Source organism: Loa loa (genome assembly GCF_000183805.2).
Source record: "Loa loa unplaced genomic scaffold supercont3.17, whole genome shotgun sequence".
NCBI classification, from domain to species: Eukaryota; Metazoa; Nematoda; class Chromadorea; order Rhabditida; family Onchocercidae; genus Loa; species Loa loa.
Genome location: NW_018108197.1, coordinates 426197 through 445581, shown reverse-complemented (window position 1 = coordinate 445581; position 19385 = coordinate 426197). Strand labels below are relative to the sequence as shown.

Genomic DNA, 19385 nt, shown 5'->3' with positions numbered 1-19385 from the left:
ATAATATATATATATATATATATATATATATATATCAAGTGTCCAGAATAGTAAATTCAATAAATTCTAAAAATCACACCGCTGAGCAATTTAAAGATTTGTTGTACTAAAGAAAAGGAATCTACGAATTGATCAAATAAACCGCATCGTTCCATAGGAACTGTCCTAACAAAATTTTTTGAGGAAACAATGAGCATCTTCAACCGTTGTCCAAGACTTATACGAGCTAAAAAATTTTACTGATAACGGGAATTTTATAGAAATAAATTAAATACACTAAACACCAGTAATATTACAACATGCAATCACAACAGTAAAAGGTTTTCTCTGAAATGTAAGAATAAATACTTCAAAAATCCATTATTTCAGACAGTAAAACAATAACCAACCTCCAAATTTATCGCTAACTTCTGAATCCAGAACTACAAATCCATAATCTTCAAGTAGTTCGCATGCTTTCTGCCGATCAATTAATTCTTCTGGATGTATTTTCTGTGCACCCTGTAACGAAGGGAATTTTAAATGGATCTCCACAAGCTGAAAGAATATATGCCTTGGAAATGACCTAGCATATATTTTCATTTCTTTTTTCAATTTAAATACATCCTTAAACCTACCGTAGTTTTCTGAAATGCCATCATTTTTCCAAAGAATTTCAATAACAGTTTCATGGATTGCCCCTAAGACCATCAAGGTAAATAAAAAAAATCAAAAACTTACAGACCCATGTTTCTCAGGATTCCATTGCAATAAGAAGTGATAAATGGCATCAACTTTATGCTTTGGTATAGCAAACCAGAATTCTTGCCTTGCACAATTAGCGATCACATCTTCGGTGCTTGCTGATGATGAACGTACAATATCGACAGCTGGGAATCGTCCTCAAAATCAAAAATGTTTAATCGATATTAAAAATGGAATAGTGGAATCAATAAACACGTTTTTTCTGATTCGATAAGCTGTCACATAAAACTAAAAGCTGAAGAAATTAGACAAAGTAAACGCAATAACCACTAGAAATTCAATATAGGGGTATTTCAGATGATTCATGAGACTATAAAAAACAAACTGAAACAACTTTTATTTCCATATTCCGTCTTCACTTTTTATAATTTCAAGTGAAATTACCTTTGTCATGCTTTTTTTTCTTGTTCAGACGAACAGCCATAAAGTATGGTGAGTCGGTCAAAGTGCATTTTTCGGTTGCAGAAAATGTTCGCGCTGGAGAACGAAGTCCATGTACCGGTTTCAACAAGTTCAGCGTCTCGTCCATTGATGTAGCGTAAAAGAAGCTAGTAAAAAAAAAAAAAAGGTAAAAGGAAGTAAAATTCACAAGATATTGAGAAATATAAAGCAAATAAAGCAAAATATTCATAGACGCATTAATTTCGTTGGTCTATTTTACGAACCAATTTCTTAATATTGAATTTTCTGATCCCAAAATTCAATCTTGATATTTGACTTCCCAGTCAAATGTTGACTAATGGTTTATCTCAGTTAATTTATCTCAGCTAATCAAATGATTTAAGTAAACTTCAAGCAAGCTGGACCATTGCTACTTTTTGTTATGTTATCGATGAGTTGATAATATAATTTTAGAATATGAAAATGGATGATGATTTAATATGAACCAAAGTTATTCCATTTTTGATTACTAGCGAGTTACGATTAAAAAAATAAGGAAAAGAAAAAACGATCACAGTGTGCAATGCAATGCAATAGTACTTGACTGAACAATGAAAAAAATCCATCACGGGTCAACTGAAAAAGATACACGTTTTTCCCGCTGATAAACATATCAATGGTCATAACATGATGATAATTAACGATTTCAGAATTATTAATGAATACATGAAAAAGTTCTTACTGTTTGTTTCTCACAGCTTCCTCTCGCAGCTGTTCAGTCTTTTCTTTTAATGACAATAATGCAGTCAAATTTTGTTCTTTTCGTGTCTTTGAAGAAGCTTCATCCTGATTTAGGAATCCAGTTATTATGTTGGAAAACAATAACGTTCGAATTCAAACTTGACATTAATAATGCGTTATGTATGAATTACGGGGAGAAAACTGAACAAAAAAAAATAATTTTGTAATGCCAAGATCGATTCAGTAAATGCAAACAACTATTCGGCAATGTCCTAATATCGAAAAAATAAGGTTCATAAGTGGAAACAGCTATATGCCCGACTTATTTCACAATATTTCGAAAAATGCTAAGTCAATTAAATCTACAGATCCAATGAACACTTTGAGGGACTTTGAGTCTTAGGATTTAAGAAGTATAACGAAATAGAGCAATTTGAATTTCATCCAAAGCAAAGTATAAATTTTCAAACCAAACAATTCAGAAGTTACGGAATTAGAAATAAAACCACATAATGACGTTAATGAACTCTTTACATTTCTTATGCATAGGAATAAGTAGAATGTAATGAGAACAGAACAGCATAAAACAGTAAGTGAAACCCAAATATCGTTTCAAAATGATGATTTGACTACAGCAAGCGTCAATTTCTTTTTTAGTGATTTCTTTTTTAATAAATTTCTTTTTTAGTAGCTCCATATAAGTGTACCGCTTATAAAAGGTATGAGAAAAAAAATTTCAGCTGCGCTGTAATATATTCCAGGACTTCTAAAACATAAAATGAGGCATGGTGCCACAAACCATATCACTTCGTATCAAAAATTGAGTCGTCAATGGAACTAAGTTACCATTGAATTAATAACAGGAACATTCTAAAGGGAATCTTTCACGTGTATTTAAATTTATAACGAGTAATATTAAAGCAAAACTAAAATATATTCACCTGAAAATACGTTGCTTCAGGATGTTGTGATGCAGAGAACAAACCGCTGCTCATACTAGCGATACCCTGCGGCACAGCAACTACTGCACCAACAGCAGTTTTTGCATGGCTTGCTGCCACTTTAACACTGGTTTGGAGACCAGTTTGTAATGTACCTGCAAAATACTGTTATAAGTTTGGTGATAAAATTATTTGGATGATAATATATAGCTTTAAAAAAACGGTAGATAAGCGGAAAGTTACGCCAGTTCGACTGTTTTCACATATATCCTAAAAAGCTTCATTTTCTAGATAATATCGCGTTTTATTCAAACGAAGGAAATAAGTTCAAGTTTCTACGAAATTATTTATAACACCAGAAAAGAGATAACAACACTATTTTAAAGCAATATAGCTTTTAGTAAAGCATCGAATAGAGAAAGTAATTACATAATGAAAGAGAATGTTGCTCAACAATGACTTTCCTCAGTTATCCTCAGCATTAATGCATTTAGTTTCAAAAAGCTATCTGCTGTTATATTTATACGGTGTTAACTTATTATTTGTATTATCTATTTCGTATTTCTCCAACCATATTCAGCCCGTCCTCAGTTTCTTATTTTATTATCCAGCATTTTACAGCAAAACACCAAATATATAGAACAAGCCATCGTTATCATATCATTTATAAGAGCAGAATGTTCGATTCCATTTTGTAAGAGTAATTTAAAACACGAACAGCACGAATAGGCTGCTTTTCAAATTACGGAAGCATTTAAAGTTTAACGATTAATTCGCACTTTTATTTCATTAACTTATCATTTCCAAATAATTGGCTTTGCTAGAGTTTTACTTCTGCCCTTAATGTAAGTTAAAGAAAGAAAAACTATAATAGAATCATTTATCGATATCAACAATATTGCTGTTTTGTAATGAAGAATAACAAGTGCTAGGAAGTAATATTCGTTTGATATTTAGCGTCGCATACATAGGAAAAAAAAAACTCCCTGGCCAATTATGCCAAGTTAAGCTAATCTCGACGAGTCTGCAATGACCACTACAGGCTAACCTACGATGAATACATTTCGAATTAGCATAGCAAATTCTGGACTTCACCTGCGACAACTTTGCTTTGGGAAACAACACCCTGAGCAACTGATTTCGTACCACTCATTGCTGACTGTGTCATACGTTCGGCCCCAGAAGTCACCGAACCACGAATTGTGTTTGCATGAGTACTAAAGCAAAATCGTTTTGTGAAAATTGAATGACTATGTAGATTTGGACTAACAGATATATTTTTGAAAGATTAAGAGTAACAAAAACAAGTTTACAGAACGAAGAGGGGTAATTATGATAGGCATTTGAATGTGCAAAAACAATTATTTGCAAGTTCCAGCTTAACAAAAACTTCAACAAAATAGACTAGAAGTAAAAATGACAAGGACTATTGGTTTCACAGGTTTTGTTAAACCGACCTTAAAGTCCTCCCGAGTTTAGAAAGCGGATTACAGGTTAATCCAGTACGTGTATTATTCACACTGGTCGAAGGCTGCAAAGAATATTGTCGTTTGTCCTCACCATTCCTGTTGAAAATTTACATTTACCCCCGAAGTATATTTGATTTTTCCAAATATTTATGAATATCGCTAACTTAAAGAGAAGAAATGATTAAAACCTCGAAAAACTAAGCCCAGGAGTGTTGTAAATTACTTACCCAGAAATAAACGTCCTATTCATTTCTTCGTCTTTCTGCCCTAAAAGAATGAGCAAAAGGCAATAGTGGATAACAAAATCAAAATAATCAAAGTGATACAGTACGAAGAGGAAAGCTCATTTTCAAATTCGAATTTTCAAAATCAAATCGAAAATTTGTACGAACACAGTGGCATGTCATCTGTGAATTGTTTTGAATCGTTTGACAGATCAGAATAAGTGCGTCGAGCAGTTCGAGCAACTTTATCTAATTTATTTCCTTTCTTCACAATCAGTGGAGATTTAAAATCAGAACCAAAATGTTCAATGTGGGCCTGTAATATGGAGTAACTATAGCCTATTAAACTGATAAGATGTAACAAGGGACGAAGGAAAAATTCATATGAATAAAGACGAAAAAATTTCATTTAAATTTTATGAAAAACACAAGAGCTGCATTAAAAAAAGGTAAAAATGCCTCAGGAAGTTTCAAAATAACCAGTTCATCCACCCCAGGCTTTCCAAATCAGGTAATGCAAAATTTACACAAACAAAATTTTGGGAATGAAATTATGCTATATTACTGTTATTTTCATCAAAAAATAATATAAACTAACTGAAAAATCAAAAAATATATAAAGGATAAATAATATGCAGAAAGAAAGAAGGCTTCTGCGTGAATGAGTTATTAAATGATCATAGTGTTTGGATAAATGAAGTGATGAAATACGGTTCAAAAATCTCAATCTTTCCTGATGATTTCAGCTATTTATCATTTATTAAAACTTCAAAAAGGGGAAAATAAAGCGTGATTGGTATAAATATAAATTATTATACAAGATGCACACTGCCACATAGTTGCAAACTGATGTAATCGGAAAATGTGTGAAGAAGTTGAATGTCATCTTCATTCCTGATGAATTATGGATGTGATACTTCATGACGGCAAACAATTAAAAAATGAAATTAATAACGTTCTTTGGAAGTTTTCTGACTATTGAAAATTCTCTATTAATATACGATAGCAGTTTGGGAAGATATAATTTTGGAAATTGAAAAGGCATCTACGTAGTTGTCTTAAAGATAGATAACACCAGATGTATCGTATAATGAACCTACCTCCTGACCTTCTTTTCGCTTTAATTCCAAATCCATGTCATCAAAAAAAACTCTCGGCGATTGAACATCTGAAAATGACTAATCTTCCCACTCACATTTTGTGAGAAAAACTTGTCAACAAATTCACAATTTTTGAAGAAAAAATCATAAAAGAAATATTAAAAACATTGGCTAAAAATTAATTGGCTAAAAATTAATGAGCCCTTAATTTAAGTAGAAAAAATATGAGCGAAAAAAAGCAAGTTGGAAGTCTGACCTGATATGCTGCTAACATGGAAGTAAAACTAAAAAAAGTATTGTTAAATAGCAGAAGAAGCAAACACCTGTATTTTTAAAAATGTCATCTGCCAAATACTTCGACGTTTCGTTCACAGTTTCTTTCTGGAAGTTGTTTGAATGCAAAAAGATTAAACTTCATCCAATACTTTGTGTGTTTTCTCGTGCCATTGTTCAAACTACTCTTTTTTGGAATTTATAAAGCAGAAAAATCAATACCTTCGAAAGTATTTTTATAGCTCAAAAAAATATACCTTGCAAAAATAAGTTTCCAAAAGGTGAAAAAAGTATAAGTGATTGCAGATTCAAAAACGTAACTTATATAAAAAGATAACTAACAGTCGCAGGAACGGTGAAACACTCAGGAACAGATGAATCTCGATAAGTGCGATCGTGAACTTCTCTGTCGCCTTTAGGATCGTTTGATACAGTCGCACTCTTAAACATGGCTACAGACATCACTTCTTCCATCCTATAAAAAATATTTTATAATCAGCAAACGACATAACAATGGAATTTGAAATTGACGGACACTAATTCCAGCTCCCAAAATTTCAGGTCCGAGACTTTTAAGACTATAAAAAATCAAAGATCCTGATAGTATGCCACGAACGTTATCATCCTATACCCATATTGCGTTCAAGTTAAAAACAAGAAAGCAATCTTTTGATAATAATGGCAGAAAATCTGAACAAACACTTGCTACCTCATACATATACCAGTGCTGGATTATTTATTCATAAAAACAATCAAATTACATGAGACTTGCTAAATTCTTATTAATTTAATGAATGTTATAGATACCTAGTTGAGAGCAGCAAGCTAGAGAATTACAAGTAGAAATACAACAGCACAAAGTAAACTAACCTGGCCATCATGATATACAAATCCTGCCCATTCTCAAGAACCAGAGGATGCACAACATCTGGATCAAACATTAAGGCATTAGGTGTGACCAGCAACGTACCTGTCACTGTTCCATACTTCTCAGTTATTTGCTTTACCTTTGAATTGAATACAATTGAATTATAAAAATGGTAGAAAATGAAATGAACAGATATGAGTTAAAAATAAGCATAAAGACAAAGAGGAGTACTTCACTGCCACGAGCTTTCAGGACTTGCATTTCCTCCACCATTTTACCTCATCTTCCCTCTTGTAAAATAGTTACAAACATATACACTTTGAGACAAACTGTTAAAAAGAAAAATATTTCTGATAAAACTGAAAACCTAATATTTTTAATCAAAAACTGAAAATCTACTTCCTTTAGCAAGTGTTACTTTGCTCACCTTCATCCACAAAGCAATTCCCTCTGTAAAAAAACGTTTTCCTGCATCCATACCTTTAACTTGACGAATCTCTTCATAGTGTCAGTGTCCGCTTCTTCTGCTTCTACCAAATCTCTTTTCTCTGAATATACTTGAGACACACTATGTTTTCCCAATACAGTTGTTGAAGGATCCGAACTCGTATCAGCACGGCCACACACCTGAACAGCCACTCCAGGTCCGCGTTGAATTCTACCTCTTTCTGCAATATTATATGGAATGCACTGAACATATTATACTTATATTTACCGTCAAATTATTATTTTCAATCTATCATTCGTATTAAATGGTATATATGAAGGGAAAGGTTTCGCATAAGAGATAAGGTTTCGCATAAGAGATAATAAAAAAGATATTATCCTTTTTCTGTAATCGGAAGTAAACGCCGGAAGAATATAGATTACTGATTTTAGACAGATCAAGATGAAGATACAAGCCACAACATTATGCTATATCCTGCAGTAGCCTTTTAATAATTGTGACTAAATCATTGAACGGCTTAATGAATAAGTCTGGATAAAGAATAAAATCAAACACATTGTATTTGTATTTATCTTCAAATTATAATTGTATTTATCTTAGTTTTGTAGTCTTCCTATTCTAAAATATTAGGCTTAACTCCAACAAAATAAAGCAAGCAACATATACTACATTACGAGAATGAAAAAAAACTCCAACTGAGAATGACTAAATTTTAATTCCAGTTTTTAGCAATAAAATGCTGAGATAATGTATGTGCAGCATAAAGGGAACTTTATTTTTCAAAGATAAAAGCCATTTTACAATAATAGAATTTCGAATCGAAAATAACACAAATGGAATTCTTTCGGAATTATTTCTAAATCACAAACAACAAACGTTATTTAAATTTCGGAAAACGTACACGTACATTATTGGCAAAAATTGAACACAACAAAAAAACTATGAAGTGGTAAAATAATTATAGTTGGAAATAATGAGTCTTTATATTCAAGAAAAATAACCGCAGTTGGAAAAAAATTAAGGATAAAAGGATAACATATTTCCCAAAACACTGGCCATTCAATAGTGGCTCGCTCTGTTGAATTAGTGTTGAAAATCGGTTCACCGCTAACAATGTATGCATTCGGATAGGTATACAAATGCATAATACGTGTAATAAGTGGCCATGATCCATGCACAACATTTAGGAATTAATGCAAAAAGAAAAAGAAAATATAAAAGTCGTAAAGCTATAATGTAATTGCCTCTTCGGTCCCCCAAAATGTGATATTCAAAATTTATATTCTGCAAACTTTAACCATATTAAACTACTTTCACTGAATCACTACGTAACGTATCATTTTTGCTAACCGCTTGAATGTGCATTGCTTCCAACGGCTATTGTGGATTGGCTTGCAGAGAGACGTTTTCCCGAAATAACATTAGACGCACCATTCTCATCCATCGGACAAGGCACAAGAAGTCTCTGTCCAGGAAATACCTTCAACATGCTCACATCACCATCTTACTAATTAACAAAATGTCACGTACATATTATAGAAACTTTAAAGGAGAAATACGTAATTCTATACACCGCAATGAACACAATCATTTTATCACTGAACATCACGTAAGAACAAAAAATTGCTGAATTATTTGAATATAACCATGATAAAAATTTTTCAAACAACTGTAGAACCTCTCCTGAATTTTCTTTTAAAATCCTTTCCAAACACCAGAATATCTTTTTGTTGCGTCCTTATTATCGAAAGCAGACACATGGATGCTGCATACTTAGCTAATCGGTGCGAGCATCATTCTATCGCGAAAGGGAATCAATATCGCCCTATTTAACCAATTCAACCACTGGTTAAGTTACTGACTTTCGAAAACCTGACCTTGAGCAGTGCCTTTGACAATGAACGACAACTTCCTTTTGAATAATGCAACAAGACGACTAGGTTGGATTCCGTAGAGATTAATAGACTAAAGCACGGCATTAAATAATCGTCCGTTCAAACAAAGGATATTTTTTCATATTCTTGCAGGCGAATCCAATCAATACATCCAATCAGCCTAGTCATCTTATTGCATTATTGAAAGGGAAGTTGTCGTTTAGGATAAGCAATCTGTGCTTTGTATTAAAACTGCTCCTGAATTTTGAAACTACAATATTAACGTCGAAGAAATAATAAATTTACCATTCGTGTTGCAAGTCGATTCATCTTCATCAGCTCACCAACAGTACAATCATGTAATGCAGCAATCCGTTCAATCGAGTCTGATTGCGCTACCGTGTATTCCATCTATAAAAAAGAAACAGATTGCTTATTCCGGAAGCAAGAAATTTGACTTTTTTTAAATGACAGATATATATATGTGAAAAAGCTATTTTATTTCCAAAAATCTCTTTTGTCAAAGCAACCGGAAATTTTTAAAATCGAAACATTACCCCTGCAGCGAAAAAAAATTTAGGTTTAAACTTAATTTGAATGAGACTAGCTTAACTGTAAATCAGAATACTAACACATACAATAATATATACAGAAGCCGAGAAACAGTAAGTGATAACAAATCAGATGTGTGAGATTACATGGTTTCAATTGTAAATATGTTAAAGTATATCAATAATTGAAACAAAAAGTGGTGGAAAAAATACTTTTGATTCATGCGCTAGAAAATGAATGATCAAAAAAAGGTGATTTTGATTTTTTAATCTTCGAAATAAGTTTTCTGCAGCAAAGACAGAAGCAGAAAAGAGGAAAATTCCAATTTACCTAATAAAGACTGAAATTTATGAAGTATTGTTTTAGTGAAAAATGTCGATTATGAACAACGTAACACGTTCATTAAATTATAACGTAATAAATTTCATTAAATTATAAAGTAATAAATGTGAAAATCTATAATTAAAACTAAAACCTGCACAAGACACCAAGTCACACTCTCAGCCTTGTCTTCGCCTTCAATTTACTGATCGAAGGAGGAGACATTTTCACGATATTTTCATATTTCAAGTGTAAATACCCACTATTAACTTCTTTATCAGAATTCTGATATGAAGAATAACGTACTGAATAAAAATTAATGACGAAAAAGGAGAAGAGTGTAAACCACAGGCATACTTACAACAAGCTTAACAAAGCAGAAAATTCATTTGCTGGTGACATAGACTCAAATATGCCTAAAATTATATCTTTAAAGCGTAGAAAACTAGATTTGCGATCCTAAGAAACAGTTTTGTATTGCATAGGAAGAGAACTTTTTTGAATAAAAACCAATATTTTAGGTATAAATATTGAGGATGATTCCCTTTTCATCATTCCCTTTCCCACTTTTATTAGTTTAATCTTTAATGTCCTACTCCAAGCGGACATTGATTAAGGTACAAATAAAAGATAAAAAGAGAATGATAGCTGTACTGAAAAGAGAATAAAGTATCGTCTCCTACCACTTATTTAGCTTGGAAAAAAAAAATCCCTCTACCAAGAGATGAATAAGTGTGGGGACTTCTTAAACACCAAATCAAACATTTTTCCAAGAAATGATAATAAATGTTAGTAAAAATCTAATCACAAATTTGAAATCTAATCAGCTACTTCAAAGGAAATTAGATGCTGCTATCATAAACATTCGCTGTTTTTTATGGAGTCCTAAAATTACAACTTCAGACTAGAAACAGTTTTCTGAAAACAAATCTCGACAAGAAATAGTACTGTGCATCCAGATATTTATATTATTCTGAACTGTAGTATTTTGATGGACACTTGGGAGCCTTTTGATGAATCCAAGAGATCTCTATCTGGCACCGACTAGGTTTAATTGATAGTCTCGTTATCAGGTAAACGACTAAAATGCTTGAAACGAATGACTAAAATAAATAAAAAACGAGAAACCAATTTCATGCCGTTGCATGACCAGACGATTTGTGTATTCGAACAAGCGATATAATAATTGCAGTATCAGATGAATACCGACTTTGTCAGTTTATGTGATAATACTCTCAGAATGGCTAGAATGAAGCAAATTTGAATAAATTCTAGAATTTCGCAGACGGGTACATTTTATGATGAGGAGGAACTATATCACCCTACAGATATTGAGAAAAAGGGCTTACTGGCTGAATAAACGCAGTAAAGGAGATGGGAACAGATAGAAACAGATGTTTGCTAATTCACACAGCTCCTTTCCATTACGAAAATTTATTTAAGTTTATTCCATGGACAAAAAACTTGCCTTTTATTAGCACTTGTATAAAAAGGTGCTTGTCTGCCCTAGAAACAAAAATAACACGTATCGCCGGACTTAATTTGCAAACTTGCGAGTTCCACTTTTCACTTTATTTTTTCCGCCAATCCTACAAGAAAAATCTTTCCCATACCCCAAAACAAAATACATAACACAGTAAAATATGAAATGAGCTTAGCATCCTACGAATACTTTCTCCACCAAAAGCTGATCAAAACCGCGAGGGATCGCAATGGTTAATGAATGGTAAGGAAATTGCAATAATTAACTTTACTTACTGAAATATCAGTAGGAAACTTTCTTTTTTCACACAGAAATTTGTACATAGAAATTTCTTATGTAAAAATTTTTTATGTTTTTATTTTCTATTTTTTTAATTTTTTGGGGTTTTTTTTAAATACCAGTACAGATGCTCCGAGAAATGCGAAATTTGTATTAATCGAAAAATGTTCGCCATAAAAACAAATCGTAGTTTCAAACATTCTTCGACCACCAAAATACAAAATTCGCTTGATTTATGATAAAACAAATCTTTATAATTGGAATAAATTTTAAAATCAACGAAAACCTTTTGCCCTAAGCTTTTTTATACGAGCGGCTAAGTAACACTACAGGAATTCATTAAGAAACAAACCAACAGCTCACTTACTGGCTCAGCAATGACTCGCTGGACGAAAATATTCACTTTGATATTCAGTAAGAGACGAATAACATTTCAAGAGTCCAAGCGTCCAGAACGACAGTGAAAAAAAATTGACTTAAATCTTGAAAAATGATCCAATTAAGAACAGAAGAAAGCAAGAAAGCAAGAGAAAGCATAAATTTAGAACAGTCGTCAACAAATCTAACAAATATTAAGAAAATAGAATTTTCATCTTGGTACACATAAAAGAGACCGCAAGCTAAGACAGTGGAAAAAATGACCCATCATTAATCACTACACGCATCTGACTGACACTTACAATTTCAACCACAAATAAAACTGTAAAAAAAAAAAAAACTAATAAAACTATATAAAAGATGAAAAAAATGAAAGTAAAAGTAAAAAAATCAAAAAAAAAAACGAACGAAAATCCCACATACAATAGAGAGAGTATCAGGGAACGAAATTTTGCAGTCAAAACCGCTGCTCAGTATTGATAAGCAAATGGAAATGCAGGCAGGTATCAAGCTTACACTGATTAATAATCCGGTTAATTAGGAATACTGATCAGTAGAGCATATAATACATATTGATGATATGGAGTTTAATTTCGCAACTCATAAAATTTCAAATTTAGAATTTCTAAAAAACTTCAACACTTCCATAAATCATAAAAATTGAAAGAAGACATGAATTCATATCCAGAGATATACAAAACATTATTAAGATTGGGTTGCAAACTGGAAACAGTTGTCTGTAACAAGTTACTATCCACAAGTCAAAATTCCATGTCAACCTTAAATAGGTTAACATGGAATTTATTTCCATTCCGAATTCTTTAAATTCCGAACACTTTGTTTTGAAAGCACAAAATGAAGAGATGGATCAATTGCGAAAGGAAACAAAGATGGCGAAGGGCTATCGAAAATTGGTGGAAACAAATTGTTAAACAAATAATAAACCAATGCAAAATATACTGATAGTGTTTCTGTTAATGTAGAAAACTTTTGTTACTTTCGTTCGCTACTTTTGTTACTGTTCCTCCCACTGCAAACCAGATGTTCTATCCCTCTTTTCCTTCTCATCTTATTTTTGGCACCATTTCTTTTCTATTTCTTGCAAACAGTATATATGTTTCTTGTCGTCCATCAATGTATTTTGCACAAAAAAATTGAAATACAAAAGACAAAAATAACAAATAATGGTGTTAAGGAAATATTCTTGAAGCATTATACATCTGCTCCAACTATAAAAGATCCAAACGGGAAGAAGAGACAAAGTGGTTTCAATGGAACTGAATCTTTTTAGCACATGGTGAGTAAAGAATAATTTACTTTCGGTTATTTCCCTCAAAAAATTAAAGGAAGAAAAAGATTCAGTATTTTAATATTTAATGATTTAAGATTGTCAATGCAAAAAGTAACAACTTTATGTGAACAAAAGCGAAGAACGTTTGCTAGAATGAAGAACACTTACTAAAATAATCATTAGCGAAATTTGCAAGAGAGTAGCGTGTAGGTAACTGTGAAGCGCAAAAAAAAAAATTGAAGTTTGACATGAAAGGACGGCTCTCAAATGAACGGTTTTTGAAACCAAATTAACAAGGCAAGTTCTTTTTGTGATAAGAGGATATAAAGTGAAAGAAGGCGGATCGAACAGACTCCGCTTAATGAATGTAGGGCTGTAACCATCGTCATTTCTAAATTAACCACACGAATTTGCGAAAGATACTGAACAGGGTAAGGCAACTTGAAAACATTATTAAGCTAGTTACTTTTTCTTTTTTATTTTAAATAACAAAAATTCAAATAAGACCGATTAACAGAAAATCACTACGGAATAGATCTAAGAAAAGTATTTCACGTCATTTCTAAATTATCAACACGGCTCTCCCTACAAAACCAAAATGCAAATCAAAACTTTTTTCAAACAATTCAGCAATCCATTAGGTTAACCATGTAACTTCAGGAATCTTTTCATGGCAGAATGAAATCTGAACATTTGCGAGCCACAAACTTCAGTCTTCTCCTCCAAACGAGAGCAAACTGAAAGTCTGATAATGGATGAGAAGGAAAACTGTATTCTGCTTAAAGTAAATTAACCACGGCAGATATTATTTTTATGCTTTTTGCAATTATATAAAGGTTCCATATATTTTATAAACATTGGCACAAACAATCAGAAGTGAACAAGAAGCTCCAAGCAGATATTGAATAATGGGAAGCTTATGGTTTTACTAATTATTCAAATATGCCATATTTTCCATAAAAAACCTTTTAAATCATTTTCCTGAAATGAACGCTAAAGGTGAGCAATTCATAAACTAATTCAGAAAAAAAAAAATTCATTCGCTCGAACAGCAGATAATAAAACCTGCCAGTAGATTACAACCTGCAAAAACAAACTTTGAAAATGAATAGCTCCAGTCATGTATGTCTTATTTGGTTATGGCCAATTCAGGAAGTATAAATGTGTGCTATGGCTACTTTGCGGTTCGATCTTATCAACATGCGAATCCACAATACTACATTTAAGCGAATGAGCAGAGAAAAAGTGGTTTCACCCAGATCACTGTGAATAAGCCCCATATTACAAAAATGGTAAGATGCTGATAATCCATGCATCAGACAACGACTTACAATAACTAAAGCTAACTGCTTACATGTACTTAAGTGCATAAACTTTTCATGAATTCATAAAATAACTGTGCGCAGAACGCTTTTTATAAAAACATGTAAAATAAAAGATTAGCTCAGAATATGAAATTTTCACTATAACGTTATCCTCTAATTTATTATTTTCAGTCAACAACTTATGATATCTCACTCTCTCGCTTCTATAACTTCTGTAGTTCGAGTTTCCTTCAAACTCGAAACTCTTTGTCTGTATATTGAAAAGTGCAACATTTCCGGTCTTGAATCACAATTTTTATTTTCTATAACTCGTCAAAACCAGTGGAATGATTCTTAATTAACATGAGACTACAAACAGCACTACTGCACTTGACTAATACGAATTTTTTAACAAAAAATTATGGAAATGCTAAGGTGACATAAGATAAGGAAACTCTAGATTATTTCAATCTTTTATGCTTCACAAAGAATCCTAGATACAAGACAAGATCCTTAAATAAGAATCACTTTTTAATAACATAACATAAATTACCAGCTTAGAAAAGAAAAAACAGACGAAAGATCGTGCTTTTCGATTCAATGAATACATTCATGCCAGAAGTTTTTCGGCTATTAACTTCTCTTCCTACTTGGTCGTTGAATTAAAACCATTAGTAATAGTAAAGAAGTACTTTTTATAATGACAGATTTGAGTTGGTTTTGGTTTCAATCTTTTTTTAGGAATACTGATTATACTAATCAATTCTAAATATAGTCTTTCAAATATCGGTAGTTAAAACCAATTTTTTGGTAAATCCCAATAATCTCCTCACTTTAAGATTCACAACTGAATGCTTGGCTTTGATTTTGGGATTTCATCACGAACGAGTTTTGCATCGCTTCCTCACATGGCATCTTAATACCGAACTTCGCTTGCAAAAATCTAGAGAGATCAGAAGAACCAGAAATTTTGAAATGATTTTTAAAATGAAATCCAAATCCGGATTCTCGTCTAGTGAACTTGGAAAACTTCGTCAATGTAGTAGAAATAGTATTCACTACTTGTAATCGACTACTTTTTCAAAAAGGGCTCCTATGAAAATAGCAAAAAATAAAAGAAAGCTACTTGTTATTGAGAACGACCAAACTTCATTAACTTAATTCACTTAGATTTCCCTCAATGAGAGGTGGTTCATTTATGAATTCATTAAAAAAGTAACAAATAAGTGAAATATGAGCCCATTACTTGCTACCCTATTTCTAGATCATCAAAAAATTCTTCAGAACGAAAAATTATGCAAAACTGCTGCTAAAGAGATGAAAATTTGAAACTTGGAAAAACCTTGTCGTATGTAAGTACTAGCTTTTGATCCACAGAGTTGGACAATAATTTACCCAAACATAAGCAACAATATTTCTTTCCGTTTCTTCCCTTCTCCACTACCTTTCTATAAGGCCAAGAAAACGAAAACCAATAAAATGATGAAAAGTAACACATCCGACTTGTACGTATCCATGGATGCATTGTAAGTATATACTGAATCTGCGAACAGAGTTTGACTTGACCAATTTCACTGCTTTTAAGTGAATCAAAACCAGCATTCTTCAGTTTTAAACAAAAAAAAAGTTAAAAAGGACTATAATAAAAATAATTAATATCAGGAAAAAGCTTTTCAAAATAACTGCTGCTGCATATCAACTACTTATGCACGTTTTCATGCAACCGGATTTGAAATTTAAATACTAAAAGTGGAGAAGCGATTTTTTTTCAAAAAGAGTCATTTACGAGTTATTCAGTTTTCCCTGAAGAAAAGTGAAATCAATCTGAGATTAGAAAATAACGCAACGGAAATTAATTAGTATACGACTAAAATAGCACACACATTTCTTGATTGCAAAATTTTTGGGAACTAATCAATCAATTTGATGGGTATTAACATTAAAGAAAAATAATCTAGCAGTTTTCTTAAATCGTCTCATTCAGAGCAAAATAAATCAGGAGTAATAGGAGAATGGAGGAGAATAATTTGCAGGAGAATAATTTCGGAAGAGAGTTTAGTATTCTAGCAGACTGCACCAGAATTTGTTGCAAAAGATTTCTATAAAAAGCCAAATGTTTTATAAAGTTCCATGTCAGTTGAGGTCCACAGACAAAACACACTCTCATGAAAATTTCTATATTCAACCTTTTATTTCTCGAAATATCATAGAAAGACAAGTCAGTACAAAAACTAATTTTTCCCCTTTAAATTTTTCCTATGAAAGTAATTGTAATTAGCCATTACTCACCATTGAGATTTCTAATTTCCTATTGAGCTTTGGCTGACGTAAGTCCGTTGACTCAGCTCTAAGCTTAAGCTTAATGCCAAGAACTCAACTTCAATCGTCGCTCTTAAAAAATAGTATTCAAATGAAGGAAATTACCAAAAGAGCTCCAGGATCCATCTCCACGCTTTATTCAAGCAAATCGTCCAACGCAAAGATAACCATCGATTCGCAAAGATGACCTCGCAAAGATAACCATCGATTCTCGCTTGCCGCTCTCATACCAACCACCACTTGCGAATCCGCCGACAATCATGGGAAAATAAGCCGGTCTGCGGCATTACTACGTCCCGATATGCAACTCTTGCAACCCTGTACAGTAGTTATCTTAACATTTGACTTTATGCAAATAGAAAGGCAGTACTTTTGTAGTTTGAAATTTTTTCGTGTGCATTCCAATGTACATTTCTTTGAAAAATTTGCTACTGATGTCTGGAATTTAAGAATTGCTTTGCTCCATTTTCAAATTCCAAATAGTTTTTACTTTAATTCAATCTCTGTCATTTTTTTCAATTAACTGAGAGGTATTTAACGAGAAAATTTGATTTTGTTTCGTCGATATAATGATATTAAAAACAAAAGTTTTGCAATTTTCCGTCTTGACATCTGCTATAGATATCAAATACAAATCAGTAACTGTCGTTAAGAACCTTCGGTACTGTTCTAAAATTGATGATCAGGAATGCAGTTGCAAGGTACATGAAAGAAAGGGATAGCAGTAAAATGAAATCGTATTTCTGACTTCGATGCTCCACATAAGGTGACAAATCTGATAGTTGAACAACAATCATTTTTTGCATTTCTTTCACAATTAGACAAAACATGGAAAGCCTAAAAAGAATTGCTTTCATATAAAAATATCATCTTGCTGTTTTCGTGGTAATTATATGAGAATATTCTGATTCCGAAGCCTGAATTCAAAAGGTTACTTCTTGAAAATTGTTTCCGAAGTTTATTAGAAAACAGTGCAATCATTTATATCAGTTACCCGTAAAAAATAGAGTTGATACTACTCCGATCCAAAGCACTAGTTATATCAAGTATTGGAAAAGAATGTTTACTTGGATGGACAGTGGTGCAAAAGGTGGACAAAGCTTAGAATTGGAATTGCATTGCTTTTGATACGGTGCACTAAGCAATTCGAAAGTTTTTAAGAATTTTTTCGGAAAATTTTGTTGAATTTTCGTATACATTTAAAACATTACTTGCATTTTAAACTGTGGGTTGAATTTGTTGTTAGTTACTGACATATATCAATAGCTAACTTCATTTGTGCATATCCACTCTTTTTCGTGCCAAATACATCCCTTTTCTAAATTTTTCCCTAGCAAAATATTAGTCGTAACCAACAATGCATTTGTACAGCAAAATTTTATTGATATCTATCCAGAAATTGGCCTGCAATTGGCCTACAAAAACTGGCCTACAAATTTCTGGATAGTTATCAGTAAAATTCTATTACATAAGGGTTTCTTCTACATAAGTTCGAAAATAAATCAATCTACAAGAATTTGTGAATGCATGACTAAATTTCTTAACTTAAAAATGTTGGCATTAAAGCTTTGTTCTGTAGGCCTATTTTCCCCGCTATTCGAGTTTGTATCTTTTCGTTTCTGGTAATATGAAAGAAGCGGTCCATTCATTTATTTTATTTTTGTCGCGAAAATACTGCCATCCGAAAATAAAAATAATTGATTTATAGGACTGTTATGTCTGCTGCAACAGGCGGGCTATTGTTCCTCGTTCGTGATTGAACTCCTGGCTTTTTTAGAAAATCCGGTCAATTAATCTGGAAACTAATGAATGCTGATTTATCATATGAAATAAATTAGATATCTCTCCACCTTGAAATGCAACATTTGTCGTGAATCCTTTTGTCACACCCAATTGTAATGCTGAGGAATATTGACGAATATTCAGTTTATGTATCTTATTTGGAATTTTTTATTATTTTTCACTTAAGTTTATTTTCATTTCTATCTGCGGAACACTTACATTTCGTAAAATTTGTTGCAATTTTCAAGCGGATTTTATCAAAACTTGTGTTCCTTTTATTTTCAAATAATGCGTTTATAGCATGAGATTGCTTGCTTCAGAAATTTCTAAGAAAAAGAGCTAAAGATAACGATAAGAAAGATAAGAAAACGAAATGTGTACCTTTTTAAAGTTCTTGAAGAAAAATTAAAATCGACTTCTCGAAGTAATTTGTTGAAATTCACAACTGTGGGAAAATGATACTTCTAAAAAACTGAACTGTAATTGGGAGAATGACTTTAAGTGCAAGAAATAAAAGACTGTTGTTACAAGAGATATATTCTGTCAAGTAGCAGCTACTTTGTCGCTATATATATATATATATATATATATATATATATATATATATATATAT

The 19385-nt window shown here is 32.1% G+C and overlaps 2 protein-coding genes across 2 annotated transcripts in view; both read right to left on the bottom strand.

Annotated features, from left to right (window-relative positions):
* LOAG_16758 (oxidation resistance protein 1) overlaps positions 1–17116 on the bottom strand; it is a gene marked incomplete at its 5' end in the record, with an annotated part of 31084 nt that extends 13968 nt beyond the window's left edge. Inside the window, 17 exons of the mRNA XM_020449412.1 lie at positions 390–501; positions 721–881; positions 1129–1292; positions 1868–1971; positions 2808–2962; positions 3903–4024; positions 4265–4372; positions 4504–4543; positions 4669–4816; positions 5601–5668; positions 5924–5981; positions 6216–6348; positions 6744–6880; positions 7222–7409; positions 8540–8669; positions 9370–9474; positions 17096–17116. Of these exons, the coding sequence (XP_020307071.1) occupies positions 390–501; positions 721–881; positions 1129–1292; positions 1868–1971; positions 2808–2962; positions 3903–4024; positions 4265–4372; positions 4504–4543; positions 4669–4816; positions 5601–5668; positions 5924–5981; positions 6216–6348; positions 6744–6880; positions 7222–7409; positions 8540–8669; positions 9370–9474; positions 17096–17116 (1954 nt within the window). The remainder of the gene's footprint in view (positions 1–389; positions 502–720; positions 882–1128; positions 1293–1867; positions 1972–2807; positions 2963–3902; positions 4025–4264; positions 4373–4503; positions 4544–4668; positions 4817–5600; positions 5669–5923; positions 5982–6215; positions 6349–6743; positions 6881–7221; positions 7410–8539; positions 8670–9369; positions 9475–17095) is intronic.
* Positions 17117–17248: 132 nt separating this feature from the next.
* LOAG_05779 (hypothetical protein) lies at positions 17249–17820 on the bottom strand (the record flags this gene model as incomplete). Its single annotated transcript, XM_003141316.1, has 2 exons — positions 17249–17428; positions 17647–17820. The coding sequence occupies 2 exons, from the start codon at positions 17818–17820 to the stop codon at positions 17249–17251; spliced, it is 354 nt and encodes a 117-aa protein (XP_003141364.1).
* Positions 17821–19385: the final 1565 nt, after the last annotated feature.